This window comes from Chaetomium tenue, assembly GCF_020726465.1.
Source record: "Chaetomium tenue strain MPI-SDFR-AT-0079 chromosome Unknown F5144scaffold_4, whole genome shotgun sequence".
In the NCBI taxonomy this organism is placed as follows: Eukaryota; Fungi; Ascomycota; class Sordariomycetes; order Sordariales; family Chaetomiaceae; genus Chaetomium; species Chaetomium tenue.
Genome location: NW_027117332.1, coordinates 4102416 through 4127093, shown reverse-complemented (window position 1 = coordinate 4127093; position 24678 = coordinate 4102416). Strand labels below are relative to the sequence as shown.

Here is a 24678-nt window from a genome sequence, read left to right as displayed (position 1 = left end):
GAACAGCAAAACAAGAACCCGTCAAAGCAGAAACAGTAACAGGTCCTTTAAACAGCGACGAGATGTTGATATCACCTCAACCCCTTATCGGAACCACCCCTCCAACTCTCCAACCCCCAGCTCCCAACCTCAGCCAATCCGGCCAATCCGAACCGTTCCCGCGCGCCCCGCGCCCCGCAGCCCAAAGCCCACCGAAGCGGGTCCGTCTTGGCAGGGCGGAGCTCGGCCAGCGCCGGGAGCCGGACCTGTGCCCGCCAAGCCCGGACTCGCCCGGTCCCTTGGGTTCCGTTCGGTGGCTTGCGCTTGGCATCCCATCCCACCTCATCCCTCCCATCCACACACAGCCAGCCTTTCATCCCATTTAGGTAGGTAATTAGTTATGCGGCTCGATAAAAAATCAGGGTCAACAACTGACTTGACACTGTTCCCGCTGCATCCCATCCATCGATCCCAACCACCACCTGACTTTCCATAGTTGTTGTTAATTACTATTTTTGTATCCCGGCCTTGTCTTGGCGGGGTTATAAACATTTGCATGGGAGGTGGTCTGACGGGGGTGCTAAGATGGGAGTCTAATTAAGCTTTTGCGTTTGACTCGGAATGAAGCTATCCGAACCGTCACGTGGCTGCATGGAGAGACAGGGTGCCATGCACAGTCAACACTACCCCGTCACAGGTCCGAGCATCACAGGTCCCGGCGCTTTGGGCCAGTGTCTCACAAAGATGATGCATGTCGGGTAGGGGGAAGCCAATAGGTACACGGGTACCCGTGGATTTAAAGGTACACGGGTCCCGTGGCGATGACTAAGCCTGCTTCTACGTCTCCTTTTCGGGCATGACGAGTTCCCGAAAGGCGCGAAAGATCCTAATCAATAATGTATTGTCTTTGGCCTATAAATCGACATTGAAGCCGGTAGAAGTCTTACGAGATTCTTGACTACGAGCTTGCCGAGGCCCTATACTTGCCTAGCCTATTATGAATACAAAGCCTGCTGTTCCTCAATATCTCTCTCAATCCTCCTCCAGAGATCACCAACACCTCTTCTCCCTATATCAAATGGTTCGTGTTCCCTCTCTTGAGCTACCAAACCTTCAATCCTATCTTCTTCTGCTCTACTCCAATCCAGGTAGGCCATCATCTCCTCCTTCGTCCAGTCCCTTGAGCCTGTTGAAGTCGTACAGTGCTTTGTCATCTGCTTATAGTCAAGGCACCACTCGTAGCTTGCCTTGCTATATCGTAGAGGCAAACGCATTGCCTTCCGGTATTGCTGGTTGGTTCTGATGCTTCCACGTGGTTGGGCTCTGTGCCAAGTATCCCTTGCCTTGACATATCTCTGATAGATTGCCTGTGGGTCCCAGTAGTTGAGGGAAGCTGGCGATGGACTTGACAAGGCTGGTACTGTGTGATGCGGCGGTGGTGTAGGCGGCGGTGGTGTAGGCGGCGGTGGTGTAGGCGGCGGTGGTGTATCTTCGGTGACAACCTCGATTGATGGCATTGTGGGTGTTGTTGCTTGCGAGGTCGGTTGTAGAGCTGAAGCCCGCTGCAATAGTTCTGCATGCCTCTGGGGACATGCCTTTGAGGTCATTATATGACCTAATGTATGGCATCTGCTGCAGGTGGGTAATGCCTTTGGCTGTGTTACAGCCTCGACTGCCCCAAACCCGCTAGGCTCTCGCCTGGTGCTTGATTGTGGTATAGTCGAATTGGCAGCAATAGGATCGATGCGTTGACGAGGCTCGAGTAGCAACTGAGGAGCGCCATCGCGTTTGAGATGCCAGCGTGAGGAGAAATGCTCAAGTCGAAGGACCAAGTTCTGGTCAAGCAAAACCTCCAATGTATGGACACAGGGTAGTCCCATAGATAGAGAGAAAGAGCCTGAACAGGTTCGCGACAGAGATGGGCCTTTCCGGGTGAGGAGTTTCCGCTGCTCGTCGACCTTCCTTAGGGCCTCGTGTGATACCCAACCACGTACTCCACTGTATAGTGATCCAGAGAGCTCAATTGGAAACCGAATTTGCTGCTTGGCCTGGTTGGACTTCAGCTCCCCAAGTTGGTTGAGTAAGGCATGCTTCATCGCCCTCCAGGCCTCAAAAAGATCCAATGTAGATCGCTTGAGATACCCTTTGAGCAGTGCATGGATACCTTCAACACGTGAGGTTACCACGTTGCCGAAATGAGGGTGTTGGTCAACCCAAGCCTTAACAAGCTGTTCCTTGTACAAATCGAGCCAAGTGTTCTTGATATACTTGACCTCTTCGACATGGTGTGGAAGATACTGCTTCTCAAACTCTTCTAGACGCTTGTAGAATGCCTCCTCATCTGGCGATCTCATGATCGAATGCCAGAACATGTAGAATTCCTTCCAAGGTTCAAATCCTTCGTGTTGGCTGGTGAAGGCTGGCTGGCAGTGACGAAGAACTGCTTTATTCGCATGCCATAAGCACAGCAGTGAAGCGGCAGATGGAAAGCAGGTAGAAACAGCGTTCATACATGCGATACACCTGTCTGTCAAGACAACAGAGGGAAGTCGAGCATTGCAGACCTCGTAAAGCGACCTCAGCCGGTCCAGAGCCCAAAGGTAATCCTCTTCGGTCTCGCCACGAAGGAATGCGAATGCAATGCAGAAGGATCGCTGGCAAGCATCGACGCCGATCATGTCAAGGAGCGGCATGCCGTATTTGTTGGTCTTGTATGTGCAGTCTAGCAAGAGGGTATCCGGATAGGCTTGAAGGTACGCCAGTGAGTCTGGGTGGGCGAATAGAACAGCTGTGACCCGGCCATCTGGAAAAAACTGCATTCGACTCCAGAATCCTTCTCTGTCTAGCTGATTGGCGAGTGCATGGATAGTACTCTGGCCTTCGCAAATGTCTCGTTTTGTCGCTGCAATGCGATTGTAGACGTCCTGCTGGGTTGCCATAGAATTGCCGTTCTGCCGTATGTATGTCCTGATATCCTTGGGGGCTATCCCAGAGTTGACAAGGTTTGCGAGCTGGGTAGCATCATCCTTGGATAGTTGCCGGTGTGTCGGATGAGCAGATGGATGCTGGCTTGGTTCATGATTGTGTATGGAAAACCGCTTGTCGGGGCGATGCCTTAAGGTCCAGGTACTCTTATCCAGAGATTCTTTGGCCAGGACTGAAAACTGGCAGCCTGTTCCTCGGGAAGTTGTCCTCCGTTGGCGTTCTCTCGACACAGAAGGAGGACGACAGGATCGATCACATATGTATGTAATCGTCTGTCTGCCAGTCTTCTCCTTGGTTGATCTCCCAGTAATGAATGCGTAGCCCTTAGTCGCAGCCCAGGAATTGATTGACGCGAACAGGGCATCCCTCGATTCGTAATCGCGTTCCGGAGGGAGACTATCGTCAGAGAACGAAGTAGCTGCTTTAGCCGAAAGAAGACTCATCGTGACTTGAATAAAAATACGTTGCGTTGTTTAAAGGTCTGAGGAGTGTATTGCAACTATCTGATAATGACTCTAGAAGTGCAAACAAACTTGAAGCAAAGGAGAGGAAAAGGAGAAAATAGCTCTGACCAGGTGGGGATAGTAAGTGCAAAGGGGTAGGCGTGATGGAGTCGTGGGTTTGGGGAGGATGGAGTCGTTGTTCAGGGGGTTTTCTATTGAGGGTTAGGGATAGGCGTGGGTTGTCGAGCCTGCGCAGAAGCAGGCTTAGTCATCGCCACGGGACCCGTGTACCTTTAAATCCACGGGTACCCGTGTACCTATTGGCTCCCCGGGTAGGGCAACAGGTGTGTCAACAGGACAGGTGGGCCACTGTGTGAGGCCAATGTGCTACGTAAAACAATTGCTTCCGCCCAGACAACATCCGTCATACTTGGGTAGCAACGTACCCAGTGATTAGTCGCGCGCGCCTCGAAGCGCGACTCTTCTAAGCCGTAACTCGGTGCATCGTTTAATTACAAACATGATCATAAGCCGCGTCCGTCTAAACGATGAAATTCCAAATCTCGCTCCAAAATATCACAAACCACAATACCACAAGCCATCTATCTCACAGCTGCGCCGTCGCAATGGCGGCGGCGTGGCTGTCCGTGTATGAGATGGATACGTTGACGCTCTTGACGCCCGCTTTCTCTGCAGCCTCCTGGGCGGCACCGTGCAGCTGGAGCAGAGTCAGTCAGTCGCCCATACACTCGACCCGCATGGATAGAAAATCACATACCTTGACTGATGGCGCCCCGTTCTTATCCGTCAGGATTTCAATATCCTTCATCGCCGCGCCAGCTCCTTGGCTAGAAGTCCCCAGCGTCTTGAAGACCGCCTCCTTAGCGCTCCAACGTCCGGCAAACGCCTTTTGCGGCGGCCGGCCCGTGGTCGAGCCGATGCAGTGCTGCATCTCCGCCGCCGTGAAGTTGCGTTCTAGAAACGTGTCGTTCTCCACGTTGATGGTGGAAATGTCCTCAACGTCAAACCCAACTCGGGTGTTCATGTTCTCGAGTTGCCGCGCGCTCCGGCCGAGCACCGACTCCAGCGTCGCCTTGCGTTCCGAGTGGGTCTGCGTCTTCTCCGACAGCTTCATAAAGTTGTCAGGGTATGTGAGCTGCCCAGTCTTCTTGTCCACCGTGACCCGCGCGTCGGGGTTGAGGAGCACCGAGCTCAGCTGCTCGTCCGTGTACGGCGATTTGTCCTTGGCAACGAACAGCGTATTGTTGATCATGCCGTTGTGGGAGAAGCGGTAGGCCTTCTTTTGCCGAGCCTCTACTTTGACCTGGTACTCGTGGAACGTCTCCTTATCGAGCGTGGCGAAGAGATACTTGGGGTGGACGCCGATCGCCTGGGCACCCTTCTGGCCGAAACCGAACGACGTGACAGAGAACGCCTTGACACCGTCTGTCTGGATGCTGCGGCTCGGGTAAACGATGTAGTCGAACTTCTCCATCACCTCATCGATGTTGTCGGCGTTGCGGTTACCAGGAACAAGGCCGGTGTTGAGCACCTGCAAGCACCCGTTCATCATCCAGGCACCGGCGGCGCCCTTGGGGTGGCCGGTGAGATACTTCTGGAAGATACCCAGGACGGCGTTGCCCTTGGTGCGCCCGAGGTGGGCAAGCTGCTGGCAAATGACCGATGACTCGTTCTTGTCGTTGGCCTTGGTCGACGTCCCGTGGAAGGACGCAACCCCGAGGTCATCAATCGTGAGGCCCCAGGTGGCCAGAGCGCCGCGCAGAGGAGCGATGCTCGGGTCGCTCTTCCAGAAGTTGTTGCCGAAGCTGCGGAGCACATCCTTGGTCTGCCTCTCAACCTCCTTCTCGAGGTGCTTTGCGCGGGCCGCCACATACTCGGCGACTTCCGTCTCCGGCCGACCCTCGGCCTTGAGCGCTTCCGCCTCGGCGGCGAGGTACTCGAGATCAGCCTCTTTGTCCTCCTCAATCTGCCTGGTGCGGCGTTCAATCTGCCGCCGCCTGTGCTTGATGTCGAGCAGCGGCGACGCGAACTTGCCGCGGTGTTCGCGGGCGGTCGTGAGGACACCTTGGCCTGGAGCAGGGACTGAGCGCCCAATCTTGTCCGACGCGGTCGTAGTGAGGGCGAGGATGCCATAGATTGGAACACCCATGTCCAATGCGAGCTTGGCAGTCATGATGACCTGGACACCGCAGCCCTGCGATTCCATGAAACCGTTCCTCGTTGTGGTCGTAGGTCTCGACATCTCCTTAGGCGTCCGACCATGGGCGAATTCGTCCACAGCGTTACTGGTGGCCTTCATGTTGGCGAACTCGTAGGAGCCCTCCTCGCCAAAGTCGTCGAAACCACCAACGAAGCAGACGCGAGCCTTGCCCTCCATGATCGTCTCGTAGCCGATGTCGACCGACTCGACAGCCGTGGCGCAAGCACCGACGGGCGTCTTGATCGGACCGGACGACGAGATGAGCAGCATGTTGACCCAGGCAGCCATCGTGTTGATGAAGGACTCCTGGAGGATGTCGTTCTGCAGCGGCTTGTCGAGGAACCGGTCACGATGCATACCGCGCAGGGCCGCTGCGCCACCCATGCCGGAACCCACGCAGTTGCCCACCTCCGAGACGTGGACATACTTGTAAAACTCGTACGGGTCGGTGATACCCGCTGACAGCAGAGCCTCGACAGTGGAGACCAGGACAAACAGAGCCACAGGGTCGACCTGGGAGATGATGTCGTCAGGGACGCCGTACCGCTTGGCATCCCATCCTGTTGGGATTTGGCCGGCAACGAGACGGTCGAACCGCAGCGCCTTGGGGATCCAGAGGGAAGCACCCTTCTTCATGCGCACGGTGTACTCGCCGGTTTCGGGAATCTCGAAGATTTCCACCTTGTCGCCGTGCTCCCGCTTGAATTCCTCGGCCGTATCCTTGGAGGCCTGGAAAGGGTCCAGGTCCTCCTCGATAACAACCTCGTGCATCAGCTGCTTCTTGTTGGGGTCGTAGCCGTCGAAAAGCTCGGGCTCGATCAGACGGATGCCCGAGTGCTCTAGGATGTACTTTTCGTACTTGGGCTTCACGTCCTTGTCGTCAACGGGTTCGCCGGTCTTGCCATCCACCCAGCCAGAGTACGGCTTGCCCTTGATCGGCCCGTTGTGGTTCTTGATCAGGCCCATGACCCATGCCATCTCGATGCAGCCCTCGATCGAGAACTCGCCATAAGCCTCCATCTCCCACCTGGTCCTGGAGTTACCCCACGGCCCGACCTCGGCAAAACCAGTGACAACAACGACCTTCTCGAGGTCAACCATGCCCTTGAGGTTCTCGTTCAGAGGCGCAATCTCGGACTCCCAGTCCGGAACGGGCGGGAAGTCGAACTTGATGTTGGCGCGGGGCTCGATGATCTTCTTCTTATAAGGATCATCCGAGTCCTCGCCATTAACGATCCTGGTCTCTGCCGCGATTTCCTTGGTGACGGCGCGGCGAATCTCGCTTGTCTCGGTCAGAGACTTGCGCTCCCTCGTCATGGTCTCGTTGAGGTTGGGGATGAACTGTAGGCCACCGTTAAGGTCCGCGAAGACCGGCTCGTTCTGGCAGAGGTCGACGATGGTCGGTGACATGAGCCCGAGCAGATTGAACGCCATTTCCTGCTGCGAGAAAGTGCGGACACCGAAACGCTCCACGGCCTCAGCCACGATGTTGTTGCCGGACATCAGACCCGTCCCGCGAGTCCAGCCGATGATGGCGCCGCAAATGGTGAGGTAGTTGGCCCAGTCCTCGGAAACCCAGCGGTTGAACAGGGTCTCCAGGCCGAGCTTCGACTCAGAATACAGGCCATCGCTGCCAAAGGTACCGTGGTTGGGCGAGAGCGGGAGGATGACCTGGGCGGGCCGTGTCTCGAAGCCGCGAGTGGCCTTCTGCGCCTTGACATTCCCGAGAAGACGGATAAGGTTGGTCAGCATGATACGATGGGCCAACTCAGACTTGGAGTCGATTCCGTCGATCTGTCGGCCCTGCTCAGAGATGGCAGCAAAAGGCACAACGTAATCGAGGTCCCAACCCAGACCGGCCTTGGTATCGTAAATGTAGTCGACCAACGCATTGATGTCTTGGACACTGCCCTGGTTGCAAGGCACAACCACGAGCTGAGAACCGCGCGAGCCGAATCGAGCATACATGGACTGGTAATACTCGGTCACCTCGCGAGAAAAGCGGCTGGTGGTGACGATCACCTTGGCACCGCCACTGATGAGCCCCTGAAGCACCTCGGCGGCGATCGAACCAACACCGGCACCAGTCATGAGCACATATTTGCCGCTGAAGGTAACACCGTCCTTAGCTGCTTCCTCTAGGCAGTCAAGGTACACGTTGGTGAGCTTCTTGTCAAAGTCCCACCCTTGCTGCGTCTTCTTGCGGAGGTGGAGGAATGGAATGGTTTCGACCTTGCCCTTAGGCTTGCCCTTCTTAGATAGGCCGTTGAGCCTGCCGTTTTCCTTGGGGATGATCTGGCTCTCATTCATGCCGAGGGAGCGGATCACGTCGCTGTACAAGCTCTTGATCTCGTGCTGCGAGCCCTTGGAGAACTTGTACTGCTGCCTGATCAACTTGTAGATCTTGGACAGATCGTTCTGCACCTTGGTCCGATTGCCGTACTCCGAGATCTTTCCGCCTTCCGCCATCTGTTGCACGTAGTGCTCCAATTTCCGGCAGCTTGCTCTGGGAACCTCCTCGTAGCTCATGCTACCGTCAGCGTCAATGGTGGTCTTGGGACCGGTGGGAACTGCGACGTCCTTGTACTTGGGCTCGACTCCGAGCGAATCCTTGCAGTTTTCGATGAGCTGAGCACCAAGCATCTTGGCCAGCTGGTAGGTTTCCCCGCGCTCAGTCGGGCAATTGTCAATGTGGTACTGCATGAACTCGAGCAGCGTCGGGTTTGAGCGGTTCATGAGTCGGATACATTGGCTGACGGTTTCACGGTCAACGGCTTGCAGCCGGCCAAAGATGATATCGAAGTACATGCTCAAGGCGTCCTGGCGAGCCCAGTTCCATGACGAGTCGTAGACGCGGGCCTTGAGGGAGCTAAATGCTGGCTCAATACCGGTAGCGTAAAAGTCGCCGTGCTCGGCCATCCACAAGTCCAGCTGAGACTGCAGGACCTTGGAAGACTCCTGGGAGGCTTGGAACGCCTTGTCACCAGCACGGATGTCTACCTTGAGATACCTCGCGATGAGCTCGAGTTGCTGCTTGAACAGTGCCTTCTGGTCGCTGGTCAAGGCTTCGATCGCAGCGGGATCCATCATCATGCCACCTCCACCACCTGCAGCCGGCCCAGCGGCGGCGGCAGTGGAGAGGCTGATGCCGGCATTTGAGGCGTACTTCTGAGAAACGTCGTCGAGGAACGCCTTTGCGTCGCCATCTGACCCGAGACGGGCGGGCGGCTCCATGGTGATGGCCAGTAGGAGCACACCATCCTGCCGCCCCGACGCCAGGCCCCACCTTGTTTCGAGGTACTTCCGCGCGGTTGTGATATTGAAGCCGCCTGGCATTTTGGAGGATATGAGGCGCGCAATGAGGCCCTGCGATGTCTTGCCGAGGTTCCCGTCAAAGGTAGCCTGCATCGCCGCGCCCAACTCGTCGAGGGGTGTGTCTTCGGGCTTCTCCGGTGTTGAACCAAACTCCTTGCCGAGATCGCCGAGGATTTCGTTTTGAAGGGTCGACTTGCCTGTGGAATGAGGTCATTAGCATGGTCCCCCAAAAGGCAGGGGGGGTGCGTGCGCCCTTACCGCCGACCAAATCCTTGATTGCTTTGCTGAGGGGGATATCCTGGAGAGGCTTCTTGAGTTTCTGGGCAACCAAAGTCCGCACAATCTCCACTGCCTGAACAGGAGCGTCTGGGACCTGGGCGGCAGGCCCCGCACTCGGTGCCGGAGCGGCCGCAGCAACTGGGGCAGCAGCAGATGCTGCCGGAGCACTCGGCGAGGAGCTCGCCTCGGGTGCGGTGGGCTCGGGTTCCTCCTCGACCGGGTCGACATCGTAATAGATTTCTTTGGCGTCCTTGTTGTAGCAGAGAATTTGTCTTTGCACTGACTTGGCAGCATCGTAGGCTTCGTACTTGGAGGCTAGGGTCCGCTTGGCCATCACACCCAGCGTGTCCGCCGGTCCGACCTCGACAATCCGCTCGGCCATTTGCTCTGCGAGAAAAACATCTTGGGTCTCGATCCACCTCACGGGCGAGGCGAATTGGTACGCAAGGAGCTCCACAAGGAGCGTGTGAGCAAGCTCCTGCTCAACTTCGGGGCGCATTTTGGTGTCGTTTGTAAATTAGGATGGTGGGTGGTGAAAAGAAAAAGTGGCAAGCGAGGCAGGTGGATGGTCGTAAAGAAGGGCCGTCTAGTGGGTTTTGGCGGTATCTTGGGTATCGCAAGAAAAAGGGAGGAAGTCACCGCAAGAAACAAAACTTGAAGATGGCAACCGGGGAAAGTGAGGGAGAGGAGGGGCCCTTCAGCAGAAAGCAAGGGTTTGTGTTGTCCTGAGAGGGGACTTGGGCTGGGAAGGCGCAAAACCTAAAGAAGGTACAAAACCTAAAGACTGGAATGCAGCGGTGGACTTCAACTTCCGCTCACGCACACCAAGGGGGCAACAGCAAAAAATTGGAAGGCGCCGCGTCGTCAGGATGCAACTGTTGAATGAATTTTGGGTAACACCCCCCTGTCGCGGCTGGTCCAGTCTGCAGGTTGGCTTCTCAACCAAACCCCCAGACTAACCCATAACGGCTTAGCGTGGTGCCTGCCGTTACCCCACAGCTTCCTTGGGTTGGAGGCGTCCGATCTCCAAGTCGCGGTACACATTGCGGCGGCTGCTCCAACCCCACTTTAGACCCTTCCCAACCCCGAGGATAGACTCGAGATTATTCTCCTTCGCCGAACGAAGCCGGCGGAGGCGTTTATTAATCCTGCCCATCATCGGACATCGACGGAGATGTTGCGCATACCCGAGACTACCAGGTTGTTTTCTGCAAGCCACTGAGGATCGCAGACCGCATGGGTTTGGGACATGGACCGGGAGTCGGTTACAGATTATTCCCAGTTGTGACGGGCCGTCATGCTCGACCCCACTACCCCTCAACTTTTCCCACTCTCAAGTCTACCTAATGGAACAATGGATACTGCGTACACGGGGATTCACAGGTTAGGAGGCCAGTCAGTTCTTGTTGGGCTGTCATCGCGCCGTTCTCCCCATGCACGTCGTTGTCGGGCGTCCGGGTGCAGGGCTCTCCGCCTTTCAGATGTTGACTGATATCCGTCCTTGGAGCCTGAAGTTCGAATCTATCACCTGATTCATGCATGCAGCGTTGAACACGTAGTCATTGAAGGTAGGTATCGCCACCCCCGGTGCAGCTTAAGACGACGGTCATTGTGTGAGATCACACAGCACATCTACATAGGCAGCTGAGATATCTCGATTGTCTGAAGTTCCGATGGCTTGAGGTTGGCGCAAGGGCAATGAGTGCCGTTGCCCCTGCATTCCGTGAGCCCGAGATCTTGGGAGACGGGGATCCATTGGGGGGGTCTGGATGAACCTCCCGCTGCCCTGAGAAAGGTATCGGTACTTTTTTGGGAGTGCCCTTTTTGACAGGTGGGGCTCGGCCCTTCAGGTTGGTTGGGTACCGTCTCAAGATGTCGATGGGCACGGGCCAGGGGTATTCGGTCTGGCAGGGGTCGGGACATGCACGCCGCGACCGCCGTGGTGTCGACCGCGCTTCCCCAACAAGATCCAAAAATTTTGGCGAGCAAGGAAGGGAACTGCCACCGGAAGATTCGCCCTTGAACTTGGGCAATTTTTGTGTTGAGTAGAACCACACCACCGTTATAAGGTACCCCTGTCCCCCTCCAAACCGGGTCTCGGCTTCAGGGTTCAATCCAATCACCGCCCACCGCAAGTGCCACCGCCCATCCTGGTCCATTCCTTTTCTGCCCTCGCTCGACGCCCGCAACTCCCCTCTCCCTCTATCTGAACACTCCAAACCCAACTCTCTCCCTTGGGCAGGTTTCTCATTTTACGACCTCACTTCACTTCCACTTCATGCCACTGGCTTCTTCCACAAGGCGTCGCCTGTACCGTCATTTTTCGCAGAAATATTCCACTTCTGCCCGTGGCTCTGTCCCCATTTGCTGCTGATTTCTCCCACCATTGCGACTGGTATGCCCCCCCTCCCCCTCCCCCTCCCCCGCTCATTTCATGCCCTCGATCAGTCTGTGGATGAGTCGACTAACATTTCGCAGGGAAGAAGCGCAGGTTCTCAAGATACCCCATCCCTATACATAATAATGTATCCCAACAACGGCAGCGGCACAGGCCCGCAGACGGGTGCCGTCACGCCCCGGTCGTCGGCCTCACTGCGTCCCCTCACTCTCTCCCACGGTTCTCTCGAGACATCCTTTTTAATACCTACCGGCATCCACTTCCATGCTTCCCGGCTGAAGGAGGGCTTCGTCGCAACTCTACCGGCACCCACCGATGAGCTAGCCCAAGATGACGAACCTTCGTCGGTGGCCGAGCTCGTGGCCCGGTACATGGGTTATGTTGCGCATGAGGTTGCTGAGGGCGAGGACGACGTACAAGGGTCGGGCGAGGAAGTGCTTAAACTTATTCTCAACGAGTTCGAGCGGGCATTCCTTCGCGGCAACGATGTCCATGCCCTGGTGGCAACGCTCCCTGGCATCGACGCGAAGAAATTGGAGGTCATTCGCAGCTACTTCGCTGCTCGTTCGGCGTCGAATCGCGCAATGAAGACGCACGAATCGGCCTTGTTTCGGGCAGCCGATGAAGAAGATGCGAAGCTCTACAATATTTTTGGCGGCCAGGGCAACATCGAGGAGTATTTCGAAGAACTCCGCGAGTTATACCTTACCTACCCATCTTTTATCGGGGAGCTGGTGGCGTCATCAGCCGAACTTCTTCAGACCCTATCCAGCCACCCGAGCGCGGAGAAGCTCTACGCGAAAGGTTTAGATGTAATGGGTTGGCTTCACAGCCCGGATGCGACACCAGACGTGGACTATTTGGTGTCGGCCCCGGTCAGCTTCCCCCTGATCGGTCTCGTGCAGCTCGCCCATTATCAGATTACCTGCAAGGTCCTTGGCCTCCACCCCGGCATTCTGCGAGAGAGAATCAGCGGGACCACGGGGCATTCCCAGGGCATTGTGCTTGCCGCTATCACGGCGGCCGCGGACTCGTGGGAGTCGTTCGAGGAGATCGCCAACTCTGCCTTGACCATCCTTTTCTGGATTGGTGCCCGCAGCCAGCAGACTTTCCCCATTACTTCTCTGAGCCCATCCATGCTTCAGGACTCTATCGACAACGGGGAGGGCACCCCCACTCCCATGCTGAGCATCCGCGACCTTCCTCAGGCCGAAGTCCAGAAGCATATCAACCAGACGAACCAGTACCTTCCTGATGACCAGCACATCTCGATTTCGCTCATCAACAGCCCGCGGAACCTGGTCATCGCTGGTCCGCCGAGGTCGCTGTGCGGCCTGAACGCTCAGCTCCGAAAAGTCAAGGCTGCCACTGGTCTGGACCAGACTCGGATCCCCCACACTGAACGCAAGGTTCGCTTTGTGAACCGGTTCCTGCCCATCACTGCCCCCTTCCACAGCAAATATCTCGCCAAGGCAACCGCGCTAGTGGCCGAGGACTTGAAGGATGTCGAAATTGATGTCAAGCGTCTGGGCATCCCCGTCTACGACACGAACACTGGCAAAGATATCCGCGAGGAGGTGACTGGAAATATTGTGCCTGCCTTGGTTCGCATGATCACAAGCGACCCGGTCCACTGGGAGAAGGCGACCGTTTTCCCCGGAGCCACACACATCTTGGACTTCGGTCCGGGAGGCATCTCGGGTCTCGGTGTGCTGACGAGCAGAAACAAGGACGGCACCGGCGTACGTGTCATTCTAGCGGGGACAGTAAATGGAACCGTGACCGAAGTTGGTTACAAGTCGGAGCTCTTCGACCGCGACGAGGAGCATGCCGTCAAGTACGCGGTTGACTGGGTGAAGGAATACGGTCCCAAGCTCGTCAAGACGTCGAGCGGCCAGACGTATGTCGACACTAAGATGAGCAGACTGCTCGGTCTGCCGCCACTTCTAGTTGCCGGCATGACCCCAGCCACTGTACCCTGGGACTTCGTGGCTGCCGCCATGAACGCTGGCTACCAGATTGAGCTGGCAGGCGGCGGATATTACAACGCCAAGACAATGACAGCAGCCATCTCCAAGATTGAGAAGGCCATCCCTCCTGGCCGTGGAATCAGCATCAACCTCATCTATGTCAATCCCCGTGCCATGGGGTGGCAGATCCCGCTCCTTGGGAGACTCCGCTCGGAGGGCGTGCCAATTGAGGGTTTGACCATTGGTGCCGGCGTCCCGTCTATTGAGGTTGCTCAAGAGTACATCGAAACACTGGGCCTAAAGCACATCTCCTTCAAGCCTGGTTCGAGCGAGGCCATCCAGGCTGTAATCAACATCGCCAAGGCCAACCCGACGTTCCCCGTCATCCTCCAATGGACCGGTGGCAGAGGTGGTGGCCACCACTCGTTCGAAGACTTCCACTCACCCATTCTTGCCATGTACGGCCGCATCCGTCGTCACGAGAACATCATCCTCGTTGCTGGCAGTGGCTTTGGCGGCGCGGACGACACATATCCCTACCTGACCGGTGCGTGGTCCACCCAGTACGGGTACCCTCCGATGCCTTATGACGGCTGCTTGTTTGGGAGCCGCATGATGGTCGCCAAAGAGGCACACACGAGCAGGGCCGCCAAGCAAGCCATTGTGGACGCTCCCGGCCTTGACGATGGCGAGTGGGAGAAGACCTACAAGGGCGCTGCCGGTGGAGTCATCACCGTGCGGTCTGAAATGGGTGAGCCCATCCACAAGCTCGCCACGCGTGGTGTCCTCTTCTGGGCCGAAATGGACCAAAAGATTTTCAGCCTACCCAAGGAGAAGCGGGTTCCCGAGTTGAAGAAGAATCGCGACCACATCATCCGGAAGCTCAATGCCGACTTCCAGAAAGTCTGGTTCGGGCAGAACAAGGAAGGCCAGGCCGTGGATCTGGAGGACATGACGTACGGCGAGGTCGTCCGCCGTATGGTGGAGCTTCTGTACGTGAAGGACGAAGCTCGATGGATCGACCCGTCTTTCCAGAAGCTTACGGTCGACTTCATCCACCGTGTGGAGGAGCGGTTCACCACCGCCTCCGGACAGTTCTCCGCTCTCCAGCATCCCAAGGACCTAGACGAGCCCTGTTCTGCCATCGAGCGCATTCTGTCGCATTACCCTGAAGCCGAGACTCAGATCATCAACGCCCAAGATGTGCAGCATTTCCTGCTGCTCTGCCAGCGACGTGGCCAAAAGCCGGTGACGTTTGTGCCCGCGCTAGATGAGAACTTTGAGTTCTTCTTCAAGAAAGACTCGCTGTGGCAGTCGGAGGACCTTGGCGCCGTCATCGGCAAAGATGTCGGCAGAACTTGCATTCTCCAGGGACCCATGGCCGCAAAGCACTCGACCAAGGTGGATGAGCCCATCAAAGAGATTCTCGACGGTATCCATCACGGCCACATCGAGGGTCTGACTCGGGACCTGTACGGCAACGATGCCTCCAAGATCCCTACCGTCGAGTACTTCGGCGGCAAGCTCATCGAGGCAGAGATCCCCTTGGATGTCGAAGGCCTCACCGTCTCCGTGGATGCCCACAAGAACACCTACCGGTTGTCATCTTCTCCCTCGACTCAGTTGCCGTCGCTTGAGGAGTGGATCTCGCTCCTCGCCGGCTCGAGTCAGAACTGGCGCTATGCCCTCCTCCAATCCGATGTCATCGTCCAGGGCCAGAAGTACCAGACCAACCCGATTAAGCAGATCTTCGCGCCGACTCGGGGTCTTTTCGTCGAGATTCTCCACCCCAACGACCCTGCCCAGACGGTCATTGTGGTCAAGGAACAGCCGCGCCACAATCGGTATGTGGACGTGATCGAGGTCAAGCTGGTGGGCAAGAACGAGATCGCCGTCAGCATGATCAAAGATACCACCGCGCTTGGGAAGCCTGTCGCCCTCCCGTTGCGTTTCATCTACCGCCCGGGGGCCGGCTATGCGCCCATTCACGAAGTCATGGACGGCCGCAATGATCGCATCAAGGAGTTCTACTGGCGTGCGTGGTTCGGTGATGAGGAACTTGACCTCAATGCTTCTGTGACCAGCCAGTTTGATGGCGGCAAGACTACCATTACCAGCGAGGCCATCAACGAGTTCGTCCACGCCGTGGGCAACACTGGCGAAGCCTTCGTCGATCGCCCGGAGAAGACCATGTATGCACCCATGGACTTTGCTATCGTGGTGGGCTGGAAGGCTATCACGAAGCCGATCTTCCCGCGCACCATTGACGGCGACCTCCTCAAGCTCGTCCACCTCTCCAACCAATTCCGCATGATGCCCGGAGCTGAACCACTAAAGAAGGGTGATGAGGTCTCTACTACAGCCCAGATCAATGCTGTCATCAACCAAGACTCCGGGAAGATGGTCGAAGTCTGCGGCACCATCACTCGCGACGGCAAGGCGGTCATGGAAGTTACGTCGCAGTTCCTTTACCGCGGTGTCTACACAGACTTCGAGAACACGTTCCAACGCAAGTTTGAAACGCCCATGCAAGTCCACCTCGAGACTACCAAGGACGTTGCCGTCCTCCGCTCCAAGTCCTGGTTTACTTTTGATGAAGATGCCACGCCAGAGATCGATTTGCTCGGCCAGACTTTGATCTTCCGACTTCAGAGTTTGGTCCGGTTCAAGGACAAGGCCGTCTTCAGCCATGTTGAGACACGCGGTCAAGTCCTTGTCGAGCTGCCGACCAAGGAGATCATCCAGGTTGCCAGTGTGGATTACGAGGCCGACAATGCACACGGTAACCCGGTTGTGGATTACCTGGAACGCCATGGGTCGTCAATTGAACAGCCTGTGAACTTCGAGAATCCAATTCCCCTCGGTGGAAAATCACGGTTGCAGATTCGGGCACCGGCATCAAACGAGACGTACGCCCGTGTCTCGGGCGATTACAATCCTATCCACGTCTCTCGCGTCTTCGCCGCGTACGCCAACCTTCCCGGCACCATTACCCACGGCATGTACTCCAGCGCCGCTATCCGTAGCCTAGTAGAGACGTGGGCGGCGGAGAACAAGAACGGCCGAGTGCGGAGTTTCTCTGCTTCGCTCACGGGCATGGTCCTCCCCAATGACGATATCGACGTCAAGCTGCAACATGTCGGCATGGTTGCTGGTAGGAAGATCATCAAGGTCGAGGCAGTGAACAAGGAGACGGAGGACAAAGTGCTTCTCGGCGAGGCAGAAATCGAACAGCCTGTCACTGCTTACGTCTTCACCGGCCAAGGCTCCCAGGAGCAAGGGATGGGAATGGACCTCTACGATAGCAGCCCCGTCGCCAAGGAGGTCTGGGACCGTGCTGACAAGTACCTCATGGATACTTATGGTGAGTACCTTCTGTTCCCGCCACTCATTCTTGTACTGACACGCATGATAAGGTTTCGCCATTACCAACATTGTCCGCAACAACCCCAAGGAGCTGACCATCCACTTCGGCGGCCCGCGCGGCAAGGCCATTCGCCAGAACTACATGGCCATGACCTTCGAGACAGTCGCAGGTGATGGCTCGATCAAGTCGGAGCGCATCTTCAAGGGAATCGACGAGAAGACCCAGTCCTACACTTACCGCTCCCCCACTGGCCTGCTTTCGGCCACTCAATTCACCCAGCCTGCCTTGACGCTGATGGAGAAGGCCAGCTTCGAGGACATGAAGGCCAAGGGGCTTGTCCCCCGTGATAGCACATTCGCTGGTCACTCTCTTGGCGAGTACTCGGCTCTGGCAGCACTTGCTGATGTCATGCCGATTGAGTCGTTGGTGTCGGTTGTCTTCTACCGTGGCTTGACGATGCAGGTTGCCGTCGAGCGTGACGCATCAGGCCGGTCCAACTACAGCATGTGCGCGGTCAACCCCAGCCGTATCAACAAGACGTTCAACGAGGAGGCTCTGCGGTTCGTGGTCAACAATGTTTCTGAGACCACTGGCTGGCTTCTTGAAATTGTCAACTTCAACATCGCCAACATGCAGTACGTCTGCGCCGGCGACCTCCGGGCTCTCGACACCTTGACTGGTGTTACCAACTACCTCAAGGCCATGAAGATAGACATCGAACAAATGCGCAAGGAATTCCAGCCGGAAATGGTCAGGGAAAAGCTCGTCGAGATCATCAAGGCGTGTGCCCAGGAGACCGAGGCCAAGCCGACGCCCCTAGAGCTACAGCGCGGCTTTGCCACCATTCCCCTCAAGGGCATCGACGTGCCGTTCCATTCGACCTTCCTTCGCTCCGGTGTCAAGCCTTTCCGAAGCTTCTTGCTCAAGAAGATCAACAAGACAACGATCGACCCAGCCAAGCTGATTGGAAAATACATCCCCAACGTGACGGCCAGGCCGTTTGCGATTACTAAGGAGTACTTCGAGGACGTCTACCGCCTCACCAACTCTCCCAAGATCGGTCATGTCTTGGCCAATTGGGAGAAGTATCAGGACGACAACAGCGCGCTGACCGCGGCCATGACGAACGGGGCTGGCGATGCGAACGGGGTCAACGGGGAGAACGGGAGTCTGTAAAGGTGAATGACGATGTTTGGCACTCGGGACAAGGGTGGCAGCTTGATTTTCAGAGCATGAGAGCGATATGCTCGGTTTACGAGAAACTTTTAATGTGTGTGTGAATGATGTGGTGTTTGGGCGCCTGACACGGGCTTTTTTTACCTTAGACAATAGATCTGTTTGGGAGCTACGTCCATTTTCTCTCTGTGCCATTGTAAGTGAGGGGTCTTGTGTGTACCTGTACACTCAGCCCGTCAGTACGCCTCCTCGGTCCCGGACTTGGGCTGAGGCTTAAGCTGTGCAAGGGGACATGAGTGATTGTGTGTCTTCCGAGGTGGTTTCTCTCCAATTATTACAAACATTTCTCTTTGCCGAGAAACTTTGTTACTAGGTGGCGATCTCATTAGCCCGCATGTGAGAATATCTTCGCTGGCCAAACTCCGTTGCCGCCAATCTAACTCTCCCTGAGCCAATCTACCGTGGACACAAAGTTACATATATATAGCACATAGAAGCCTAATAACGCAATGGCAATGGGTAGACTCAAATTTACCGGTCTGTCTTACAATCTAGGATTGCCCTTCATGTTTTCTTGGGGTACATTGGTGAACGGAAACCGTGCTGTGGGACATGATGGTATCACATCTGGTGCTGCTGCTGCTGCTGCTGCTGCTGCTTCCCCCGCATTCGGCGTAACAACGCTTCGGATGAGTATCCCAGGTTGTTTCCCCCGAAGGGGAAGTAGCACGGGACATTGTAGCACATGCCTACCGTAGCGTGTCGTACGGTCTACAGACCTCTGGGGCCAGGGAGGTGGTGTTGCTTGGGAAGGAAGGTGTCCGGGACTGGCACGGATTGGGAACTGATATGGTTCAAGTTGGTTGGTTTCTTTTCTTTTCATAGCCATTGGTATGAAACAAGCTAGGTATGATGATGATTTGACAAAAGAGATCGTTTGTAAGTCTGCTATGTCGTGCCATGTCATCCACCCCACCCTCCCAGTTCGGAAGAAAGGGCGGATGAGCATGAGCGAGAGAGAGGAGCGAGCGCCGTGGGTGCGATGCTCTGCGTAACTACATTATCCAATACACGTTCGTGCCGCCGTGGTAGAACTGCGTTCCTTCATCCAAATACCGTTCCCGTCAAGGCCACACTCCGGGGTAAATGCTGTGATGGCGCAGCACAGACGTCCGTCCCGTTCCGGCCTGATGATAACCCGTTGACAAACTGAGAGATGAAACCGAAGCAAGGAAAAGCAACCAAAAAAAAAAGACAAACTCAACTCCTCATCACACCGTCCCATGCAACCGCCCAATGCTCCTGTCTGACCGGACCAACCAAGCCAACCCCTAATCAAGTGCTAGTTATCCATGATATTCTTTTGTCGAAGTCTGTAAATCACAACGCCGTGCCCAGATGCCGTTAGATGAGTAAGGAAAATGAAGATGAAAAGTGGGGACCAAAAAAAAAAAGGTTAAAAAAAAAAAAAAAAAAAGACAAGGTCACTTTTAATACAAGGATATCGAGCTTTGTGCGCGTATCGCTCCAAGGTGTGGTGAACAGAAGAAGTAAGGCAAAAATGAGAAACGGCGGGACAGTGAGCAAAGAAAGACAAGGGTATCCTCGTCAACACTGAGCATCCCCCCCCAACCACCTTCGGCCGAGGTGACATGACATCTTCCGAAGGTGTGGGTCTCCGGTCGGGCAGCAACACGTGGCGCTGATCCAAGGGAACTGTCGGTGAAGCCCCGACGTCATTGCGTTTGCCGACTGCCGGGGGTATCGGAGCGGTGGGAATTGATGCGGGCTTTATTGCGCCGCGGCGGGATTCGCGTGCCGGAGTGGGCTGGAGGGGGGCGAGGGGCGCTGGTGGTCGTTCGAGTTCCGGCGGCCGAAGACGTGCTGCATGATGGCCTTGGGGCGGACAGCGTCGAAGTTGACCGACTTGAAGGTCGACGGCATCGGGATGCGGTGAGCCTTCTTAGTCTGCCACCGCTCTTTGATGCAGTCGTCGACAAGCGTCATGAGTCCGGTTGCCATGATCACGCTAGATAGGAGGTTAGCTTAGGGTACCGAAAGGCGGGAAAAGAAGTTGGTCTGCTTACTCAGCAACATCCGTGACGGCATCGACGATCGCTTCGTCGGCGATCCACATGAAACAAGGGGGAACCCATCCGCCGGCGCTGTCGTCGGCGACGACCTGGGTCGGCGACCTTGTCTCGGGAACGATGTGTGCGACCGGCGCGGCCGCATTCCCGTCTCGCACCAGGTGGAACGACACCAGGCCCAGCTGCTTGTCGACAGAGCGCTTCCAGCTATACCGGTGACCCCACCACTCGAACTCGTAGCGCTTGTTGCCCTTGCCTCCGCGACGGTTGACATCGACGCGGGCATAGTTGCTGAACTCGAGCTTGATGGTGTTGGTCGGCACCGGTCGCTGGGCTTTGCCCTTGCCCAGGCGGCTGTCGAGCGATAGGCGAGACTGGTTGCTCCCGTCGTGGAACGAGTCTTCATCGCCCTCGCTAGTTGAGTAGCCGGTGCTGGGGCGGCTCGGCGCCGTCATGACCGATTTGGCGCGGCGCAAGACCGGTTTCCCCCCACCTAGCGTCTTGAGGGCGGTCGACATGGACCGCTTCAGCGTTGGCTTCCCGTCCGCCGTCTTGGGCCTCGCTGCGGCAGGCTCGGTGAACTTGCGCTTTGAGTTGCAGACCTCCCGACCAGAATCCCGCGAGTACCTCCGCAGTGAGAACTCCCGCTTCCCCAAGTCGTACATGCGCAAGTGGAAGAGCTGGATCGCGGTCCTCCTCCGTCCCGTCACCACCGTGTCGATGCGCAAGTTCATGTTTCCGTCTGAAGTGAACTCGTCATGTCGAATGGTAAGGCGGTTGAGCGAGGGGAAGAGCTTGGCGAAGTCCTGGGGGGTCGATGCGCGGACGTTGGGCTCGACGACCTCGCGGCGGTAGATGGGCAAGGGTGGGATGGCGCCGCACTCATAGTCGGCAACCTCGTCGGCGAGCATAGCTTCCACGTCTTCGCTAGAGGCCGTGGTCGAGGCATAGGTTTCGACCGACGAGCGCGGGTAGAGCGAGGTGGCGGGGCTGACATCGTCGCGCGAGTCGTAGACGTTCTGACGGTACTTGGTGCCGGCATACGCTCCGGTGTCTGTCGATGACGGCGAGTCCTTTAGGTCTGAGGGGCATGGTGAAGAGTAAAGCGAGGTGGGTGCTGTGGAGTGTGATGTGTATGAGTCGTTACTCCTCCGGCTGCGCGAGTCATGGCTGGAGGCAGATTGACTTGAAGGTTGTCTCCTAGGATATGAAGCTGCCATCTTGGGCTATGTGTGTGAGGGTTTGCTGCTTTGGGGGGCAGTTGTAGGGTTTCCGTAGGGTACTGTGGGGAGAAAGGGTTCCCGATCTGAGTGGGAGGATGATGGGGCGCCCTGATGGTGTTTATAGAGAGAGTGTGTGTCAAATGCGTTCAAGCCGGGGTCTGCGGGGGGTGGGTGACGTGGGGTTTGAGTGGCAGGCCAGTGAGATCCCAAGAGGGTTCAGCGATTGGCGACTGGGGAGAGAGGTCCGGCATGGGGTGCCGAGCACTGCGAGGTCGTGTCAGGGCTGCCGTGCAAGGCTTGTGCGTTGTCGAGGTCGCAGGTGTCGGGTTGGAGTCGGGCATTAAACGCGGGGAGTTTGCTGGCGTCTGGCGTCGTGACAAGTGAGCGTCCCCAGAATGTGTGAACAGGTGGGATGCAGTGGCAGGGTCGATGACCAAGACTGTTGTGTTTCTTGGCTGGCAATTGACAGGTCGCAGGAGCCAAGTGGTCCATCCGCGGATGCAACAACAATGGTTGGGGGGTGATGGTTTCGATGATTGTCCACGCGGGATTTGGTGTTTGAAGGGTTCAGCCGTTCAATCCAAGACAATAACCCGGTACAGAAGTACACAAGTACATACATCCATCATGCCACACCGTACCTACACGCCACCGCGATCGAGCCGCTCCCGTCCCCCGCAAGTCTCGGGCATGGCGTTGACCCCATCGAATGCGCCGTGGGACGAGACCCTTGAAAAGGGAGGGGTTGATTCAATGGGACCGGCCATTCACGCCTCGGGTGACAGTTGCGCGCGCTTTTTCAGTGGACAGCGCAGAATCGCAAAGGTTTCCGAGACCGCCCGGTCTCAGCCATTCGTTAAAAATTCGGGCCAGGCAACGCAGTTGTGATTGGTCGGTGGTCCCATCGCTTCGCCTGATTGGGAAGTCGCAGGGTGGTTGGCTTTTTTTTTTGTCCCAGTCACTCCTGTCAAAAGTCACTCCACCCGTGGGGGGCGGAAGGGCAGCCAAAACCTACGGAGGTACGCACCCAAGCACCCAAACACATACACCTAGCAATGGGGGATCATGCCATTTCAAGTTGTGTGGGTTGCCACACTTGCGGCTGGGGCTTTGTGGTGAGCCCACCAAAAATTATTAACATCCTACTGGCACCTTCCGCGGTCGGGCTGTTCTTGATTTCCGGCGTGGGTGGGTTCTTCCCGTTCTCGGCACGGAGCGCCCGTTGATGGGCATCTGACACTGCTGAAAGAAACATGCGAGGTGGCGCTGGCCGTTGGAAAATCTCTTCTCTGTTTGTTTCTCGCTCCATCCAGGGCCGCCATCGAGCCACCGTGACTCGGATCTTCCGCCAACACCTGAACATTAGCTTAGTCCTCGCATTGAACAACACGCGACAGCGACGGTGGCTTGTCTCGGTGTCGCCAAATCAACATTCTATTCTTAACAAAAAGTAACCATACCTCGGCCCCCGGCAAAACTGCCGCGGCCGCTCGGGTTCTCGGTTTTGAGTGTTTTTGGAATGTCGTGGGTAGCGCTGTCACCACCATGTCATCTACCGGCGCCGACGAGTTCCTCGACGTCGCTAACCACGCACAGCTCAGTCGCCAGCCGAGTCTTGGGACATCCCCCCGAGTCACTGAAAGTGCTTTCTCGGGCCACAGAAAATGCAGGGCGTCCGCAGGCCATCCCTGCTTACCGCAGTGCCGACACAGTACGTGGCAGTCTGGTCAGTGGTATGGGCCGTCAATTCGAAAATCCTCTTTCCACTTGCTGCGTCCATGCCCAGTTGCCCAACGCGACCCACAAGCATTCCTCCCCTGAGGCTGCTCGCGCTTAGCGAGATCATTGGTCGCAAACAGATCGTGGGGAAGGCTGGCCAGGTGCAGCTCCCTTGTCCAATTGACATCGATCTTGATCGAGCCCCCGTTGAACCATTCCAACCTCCTAACCCTTGATGCTCCCTGGCGCCTGTGGCGGCTCGAGGAAGCGCAAACTCGAGTAAGGGACCGAAATGCGTGGCCAAAGTCAACGGCCGTCAAGGCAACTTCTCCTTGTCGCTGGCGGGTTCCCCTACCCAGGTTGCAAGGATACACTTGTGAGGGTCTCGCCTTGCCTCGCGACGGCAGATTCTGCCCAAGCCCAACCTCAAGCCGATTTCGCTCAGAGGACTCCTCGGCCCAATCGAAATTCGCATCCAGTCGAAAGTTTGGCCCTTGGCACAGATTGCGGGTTTCCTAGATCGAGAAGACGAGCTGTTCGCTACTGCAACCATTCCTGCGCAGCCATGCAATGTTGACTTGTGTCAAGCGCTCATTCGCTGACAGTTCGGACTACAACCTCATCCCAGCACTCCAGCACGTGTCCAGCTTTTCTCGCCATTCACCCGGGACAGTTGTCTTGAGCCCCTGGGGGGGCTATTGACAAGGACTTCGTGGCTTGGTTTTGCTCTGGCGCCTAGCCACCACGGTGAGGCATCCAGATATACGGGGCAAGCTCCGTCGGCTTGGGCGCCGAAACTTCTCACGCCTCAAGACCGACCTTCCCCGTGTCAAGCTTCCGGCCACCAACTATCGAATTAAGGGGGCGATCTCTTTTTTGTTAACCCGGCAGGCTGATCCCCTCCGCCCTCGGTTGATAAGCGGTTGTCAAGACCCGAACCTTGCGTCCTCATCCGCGGTCGCTCAGGTGACCCTCCTGTCCGAAGCTCGTGAACCCGCCCCTCGCTCGTGACGGGTTGGAGACCGCTCCGGACCGGAGGTCGGGTCGTGTTCCAACAGCCAGCCGGGTCATTCCCATCGGCGTCAAAGAGCTGGCGCCCCTGATTTTGTTTGTGTCCGGTTTTTGATCTACAGCCCATCCAGCCAGCTTCTGCAACTCACCGGGGCGCTTTAGGAAGGCACCGGGGCTTGATCAGCTTTGGGCCCGGTGGCGATGAGATACGTTTCTCTACGGCTCCTTTGACCCACCCGGCCTTATCATGGCACTCAGTAATACAACATCCCTCTACCCACTGATATGCAGGTTTTGCCCGGACCGGCGAAATGGAGAGCCCTTGGCCTATTGGGGGCAACACCACCAAAAAACGAGGGGTCTGCGGTTTAAAAAACACCGGCTCTTGACGGCCGTGCCCTATGGCGTCGCGCGTCGCTGATCTCGGATACACGAGATGGCAAGAAACACTATTGTGTTGATCTCGCTGTGGTTGGGGACACTAGTAGCCTGGTGGCTCAAA

General features: G+C 56.6%; 4 protein-coding genes across 4 annotated transcripts; 2 read left to right on the top strand and 2 right to left on the bottom strand.

Annotated features, from left to right (window-relative positions):
* Positions 1–3666: 3666 nt before the first annotated feature.
* On the bottom strand, positions 3667–10179 carry F5144DRAFT_534308 (uncharacterized protein). The gene is made up of 3 exons (XM_066787011.1): positions 9202–10179; positions 4186–9140; positions 3667–4125 (listed from the first exon to the last, which is right to left on the bottom strand). Exons 1-3 carry the CDS (start codon positions 9719–9721, stop codon positions 4015–4017), a joined length of 5586 nt encoding a protein of 1861 aa, XP_066643755.1. The 5' UTR covers positions 9722–10179; the 3' UTR covers positions 3667–4014.
* Positions 10180–11522: 1343 nt separating this feature from the next.
* Positions 11523–18218, top strand: F5144DRAFT_256627 (acyl transferase domain-containing protein). Its single transcript, XM_066783496.1, has 3 exons — positions 11523–11617; positions 11701–16954; positions 17007–18218. Exons 2-3 carry the CDS (start codon positions 11746–11748, stop codon positions 18131–18133), a joined length of 6336 nt encoding a protein of 2111 aa, XP_066643754.1. The 5' UTR covers positions 11523–11617; positions 11701–11745; the 3' UTR covers positions 18134–18218.
* A 481-nt stretch (positions 18219–18699) lies between these two features.
* F5144DRAFT_490896 (uncharacterized protein) lies at positions 18700–19346 on the top strand (the record flags this gene model as incomplete). The annotated part of the gene is made up of 2 exons (XM_066785825.1): positions 18700–18856; positions 19126–19346. The coding sequence occupies 2 exons, from the start codon at positions 18700–18702 to the stop codon at positions 19344–19346; spliced, it is 378 nt and encodes a 125-aa protein (XP_066643753.1).
* Positions 19347–19671: 325 nt separating this feature from the next.
* F5144DRAFT_256619 (uncharacterized protein) lies at positions 19672–21659 on the bottom strand. The gene is made up of 2 exons (XM_066783495.1): positions 20221–21659; positions 19672–20162 (listed from the first exon to the last, which is right to left on the bottom strand). Exons 1-2 carry the CDS (start codon positions 21441–21443, stop codon positions 19925–19927), a joined length of 1461 nt encoding a protein of 486 aa, XP_066643752.1. The 5' UTR covers positions 21444–21659; the 3' UTR covers positions 19672–19924.
* Positions 21660–24678: the final 3019 nt, after the last annotated feature.

Bases quoted from the DNA above. Each gene is read 5' to 3' on its own strand.
- F5144DRAFT_534308 (XM_066787011.1), bottom strand. From the start codon at position 9,721: ATGCGCCCCGAAGTTGAGCAGGAGCTTGCTCACACGCTCCTTGTGGAG. The intron at 9,141-9,201 runs GTAAGGGCGCAC...CTCATTCCACAG, and splicing joins AATCAAGGATTTGGTCGGCG to GCAAGTCGACCCTTCAAAAC. The intron at 4,126-4,185 runs GTATGTGATTTT...ACTCTGCTCCAG, and splicing joins ACGGGGCGCCATCAGTCAAG to CTGCACGGTGCCGCCCAGGA.
- F5144DRAFT_256627 (XM_066783496.1), top strand. From the start codon at position 11,746: ATGTATCCCAACAACGGCAGCGGCACAGGCCCGCAGACGGGTGCCGTC. The intron at 16,955-17,006 runs GTGAGTACCTTC...ACGCATGATAAG, and splicing joins GTACCTCATGGATACTTATG to GTTTCGCCATTACCAACATT.
- F5144DRAFT_256619 (XM_066783495.1), bottom strand. From the start codon at position 21,443: ATGGCAGCTTCATATCCTAGGAGACAACCTTCAAGTCAATCTGCCTCC. The intron at 20,163-20,220 runs GTAAGCAGACCA...CCTCCTATCTAG, and splicing joins GCCGTCACGGATGTTGCTGA to CGTGATCATGGCAACCGGAC.